The sequence below is a fragment of the Penaeus monodon genome, chromosome 23 (assembly GCF_015228065.2).
Source record: "Penaeus monodon isolate SGIC_2016 chromosome 23, NSTDA_Pmon_1, whole genome shotgun sequence".
NCBI lineage: Eukaryota > Metazoa > Arthropoda > Malacostraca > Decapoda > Penaeidae > Penaeus > Penaeus monodon.
Window position 1 is genome coordinate 18,989,601 of NC_051408.1, and position 1,028 is coordinate 18,990,628.

The 1,028-nt window shown below is 47.5% G+C and overlaps 1 protein-coding gene across 1 annotated transcript in view; it reads left to right on the forward strand.

The window, feature by feature from the left end:
- Positions 1-14: 14 nt before the first annotated feature.
- The window catches only part of LOC119587864, a gene marked incomplete at its 5' end in the record, with an annotated part of 67,927 nt that continues 66,913 nt past the window's right edge, over positions 15-1,028 (forward strand). The window contains 1 exon segment of the mRNA XM_037936567.1: positions 15-232. Coding sequence (XP_037792495.1) covers positions 15-232 — 218 coding nt within the window.

The window sequence follows — 1,028 nt, forward strand, 5'->3', positions numbered from 1 at the left end:
TGCCCTCGTGCTCGGGACAGACTCCCCGTCTCTCGTGACCGCTTCCTCGCCAGCGCACACGACCACCACGCCCTCGAGAGCTTCAGCAGGCAGTGACGACTGCGCCCACCGCGACAACCACCCAAAGGCGCCCACAGAGGCTAGCGACGACTGCAAGGCTCCTACCGTGGCCGAGACACGCGACGACCGCAGCGGGGAGGATCGCCTGGACGACCACCACGAGCACGACCAGAGAACCAGTGGTTGGACAGGACGCTTGCTTCAGGCCTTCGACAAGGACGAGTGAGTACCTGTGCCTCTCCCTTCGTGCATGTGCTTGCGATGCGGCGCCAAGCATCCGCCGGCGCCGTCCTTTCGTGCCTGATCATTATCCTTCTCGTGCGTAACCTGCCACAGGAAACCTTCACACGGTCTCGCCACTCGTGCCCCGCCTGTCACTACACGATCATTATCTTGGTCATTTACACCGTCAGCGTCTGCGAATAACACTGATAAAAACACTCGGGGCTTCACGTAGAATCTTACCAAACCTGTTTCTATCGTTATCCCAACATCGATAAGCATTCGTTCTCATTTCGATATGATCCTTAGTATCCCCCTTCTTTAGGCAGAGGTTTTAGCTCCTCTTATATGTAAGAAACTGTGAAAATAAGTTGCATATTTTAACAGAATCTCGATAATATCCTGATGGAACAATGACCGTTCTATTAAGCTCATTTCTTTATTTGTCTCCATTTAAAATCCTTTTCCAGCATTACCATGGTGGGTAAAAAGTTAACTGAATATAATGTAGTTAATATAGATGCATATGTATGCGTATATGTGTGTTTGTCTACATGTGTTTTCTTTTCTATTTACCTTTTCGCTTAATGCTTTAGTAGGTCACCTGCATTTTAGCGCGAAAGGTATTGCTTTTCTTTCAACCGATTATATTGTCAATTAATTTCTTTTCTTTCTCTTCGTGCACCGATTTCAGATTTTCCATGAGGCTGATTGTAAAACTTATTGCCAATGAATATAAACGGTAT